We start from the raw sequence: 3281 nt of genomic DNA, 5'->3' as shown, positions 1-3281 counted from the left end.
GCCATACCACAAATACAGTAATTTGTTACCAGACAATATATTTTTATTGTTTTAAATAATACACATGTGCGGGGAGAAGGATGATGTTTAAAAGCAATCTTCCAGGACAGTTACAAGACAATAAAAGTCAGCAATAAGTCTCTCTGCAGCCAGCAACATAAAATCTTTTTTAAATTTGTCTAACCTTGGCTGAAAACTTTGATAGAGATGGTCTGAATCTGATCTGCAGATATCAACCCCTAGATATTTTACATGAGTTTAACTTCAATACCATCATCCAATTTCTTTTTTTAATTATGTACATATAAAATGTTACTTTTGTTAGGATTTACTACTAATCCTGAAGATTAATGCATTATTATGTTATGTATATTGTGTAGCTATGGACACAGACAACAGCCAAAATAAAACAGTTTTTTAATGTATATTTAGGTATAAAAACATTTAATCCATACATGTATAAAAATAAGACTTTCTGTACAATTTCATGTTTTATATGTAAATGAATAAAAAAAAAATCACATACAATCACAGTGAGCTATTTATCAGACTCACACTAGTGCATTGATCTGCTAATTAAAAATCATGTTTTAAAATAAAGCATTAACTATAACAAATTGACAGAAAAGCTGTTGTGACTGGCATTAGCTTACAGCAAGAACACACTGCATCATCTACACTGAAACAGTTCCTTCTTGTGAAGGCAAGTGCATTTCACATCCTAATCACTGTCACTGGTCCAAATGCACAGGACCAGACAATTATAACCAGACACTCTGTCAAGGTGTCTCAACTACCAGCTCGACTGCATACACAGTGGCTATTCCACTCCTTTACTGGTTTCATCCTTTTCATGTGGCAACTGCCATAACAGACTAGAGCAATCAGAACTTCAGTGTCAGGCAAGTTCAGGCACCACCGACCCCGAAGAGTTCAAGCAGCTCTTTGCTGTCTGGGTCAATAAGGTCAGCAGGCTTCTCCCCACAGTCATTTTCAGCCTCAGTGTCTGCACCCAAAGAAAGCAAGTACCTGAAACAAAAAGTAAAACTACCTTTAAATCTTTCACAAGTTGCTTGAGAATATAGCTGGTAAATGCTTCCTTCCTTTTTCTTTCTTTCTTTGATAAGGTTTCTTTGCTGAAACACTTTGCCTTTCCTGTTTTCTTTGACAGAGAACTTGTAAAAAAGCTAGAAATCCAAACTAAAGGCTTGTCTATAAATTATAAATAGTAGTAATCTATTAAATGTCCAGTTCTAATTTGTGTTTACCAAAGTTCAAATAATACAATAAATTAAGAAATTAGCTTACTTAGCTATTTCTGGAAAGCCATCACTACAGGCCATATGGAGGGGAGTCCATCCATCCTCATCCCTCTGGGTGATGTCAGCCCCAAATTTTACCAGAAGCTTCACACACTCCAGGTTTCCAGATAGGACTGCTTCATGAATGGCTGCCATGCCTGGACAATCAGCAAGGAGTTAATGTTAAAGGACAGGCTCAGACAGCTCAATTATCAGTAGATCAAAGCTCGAGACACTTTGGATTATATTATCAACCAGTCAGAGCTAACTAGACAAAAAATGGCATTGCTGATTATTAGGATAAAAAAAAGATAGAGATTAGGGAATGCATAACTGCATTTTAATTACTTGCATACAGAATACATAGTTGAGACGGAGCATAGATTTACGTTCCATAGCTGACTCAGTTAAGTACGGAAGTAGTTGATTTTCTTACCTGAATGGTAGATGGTGTCTAGACTCACTCTTCCGGTTCTAATGAAGCGTCCAATTCTTTCCAGCTCTCCTTGACGAACATAATCCTGAAAGACTATGTCATTGGGAAAGTGAACATTGCGAACAGGTTTGATATAAGGCCGTGAATGAAAGCATGACACTGGTCTAGTGTCATTTGGATTGCACCCCTCATAGTGCATGGTCTGGGTAACTGGACACTGGTAGTACTTCATCATTCTTCTTGTTCTTGTTCCTAAGATTGGATGATAAATTCTGCACTAATTCTCAGTGTGGCTAAAAGGTTCAGCACAATCAAAGTTCTTCAGAATTTCTTCTTGTCCAAGGTGCCGGTCTTGATGACTGCAGCTTCTCAGTCTGTCTGCTTGTTTGTTTGTCTGTTGATGTAGAGCACCTTCCTAGACAGTCGTTCAGAAGTTGGTCTGAAGTCAGGGCTCTATGTGTACCCTATATATACCCCCCACTAGACTATATTAAGAGACTGTCGTCTCATAGCTCAGATGACTGAATTGGAAGATGAGTGGGTGTGATCTGGAGTCACACCCCTACAATTCTCAGCCAACTTAGCAATGAGATCCGTAACCTCAGCTTGTTTTCACACACCACATTTGAACCAGGCCTTTCCTCCTCCTCTTCAGATAAATTCCCCCACCCCAGCTCCTGTTGCCACACAGCAGGGAAGCCAACAGTAATTTCTAGTACACACTGAATAGGGTATAAAAATGCCATGGCCTGGCAAACGTGAAGGCAAGGAAATGTCGACGGTCACAATTAGAATTTTAAAATAACACTTGAATAAACAGCCTGGCACTTTATCTTTAAGTTGGCTGCCAGCAAAAAGATGCTCTTGCTCTATTTGCAGATGACTGTTTAATCACATTAATATGTCATGATTCCTGACAGCAGGCCTTACAGTGATTTCTACTTTAAGTCTACCCGACTTTCTATTTTGTGGGCTATTATTACTCGGCCCCTACTAAAAGTTCCAGAAGTTTCTCCATGTTCTGGGTATAACACAGGGTATAAGTTATTTAAAATGGTAAAAACCCAGTGAGACATGGAATGCTCACCTTAAAAAAACAACAACAAAACATTCATCACATACTCAACCTCTTGTCACTCCAAACCCATAAACTGTATTTTTTGTCAACGTGTTAATGCAGCTCTTAGGACAGCTTTCTATTGTTGTCACACTCCAAAAAAAAGCACTATGAAATTATAGTACAAGCAGTTCAAAGAATTTATCAGTTTGAATGTCACATAATAGCTTTGTGGGATGACAAGGCAGTAATTTCAGTCTTTTTTTTTCCTATTCTATATTCCCTTTTGGCAAAGCTCCAAAAACCCCATTCTTTTCATTGGCTGTAAAACTTTTGTTTTTCTTCATTTTAGCTCGACATCCATGACCATTATGAGGTCTTTGTTGTACTAATGCATTACTGAACCACACTGAATTGTCTTATCAACTGACTGAATCAGTAATTTTAAAATCGAAAGAAAGTAGTCAAATAAAACACCAAACACCTG

At 37.8% G+C, this 3281-nt stretch overlaps 1 protein-coding gene across 1 annotated transcript; it reads right to left on the bottom strand.

Annotated features, from left to right (window-relative positions):
• Window positions 1-400: 400 nt before the first annotated feature.
• On the bottom strand, window positions 401-2865 carry ppp1r27b (protein phosphatase 1, regulatory subunit 27b). The gene is made up of 3 exons (XM_042725683.1): window positions 1738-2865; window positions 1309-1459; window positions 401-1029 (listed from the first exon to the last, which is right to left on the bottom strand). Exons 1-3 carry the CDS (start codon window positions 1970-1972, stop codon window positions 909-911), a joined length of 507 nt encoding a protein of 168 aa, XP_042581617.1. The 5' UTR covers window positions 1973-2865; the 3' UTR covers window positions 401-908.
• Window positions 2866-3281: the final 416 nt, after the last annotated feature.

Source organism: Cyprinus carpio, chromosome B6, assembly GCF_018340385.1.
Source record: "Cyprinus carpio isolate SPL01 chromosome B6, ASM1834038v1, whole genome shotgun sequence".
NCBI lineage: Eukaryota > Metazoa > Chordata > Actinopteri > Cypriniformes > Cyprinidae > Cyprinus > Cyprinus carpio.
The sequence above is the reverse complement of the archived record's forward strand: the minus strand, read 5'-3'. Positions and strand labels throughout refer to the sequence as shown.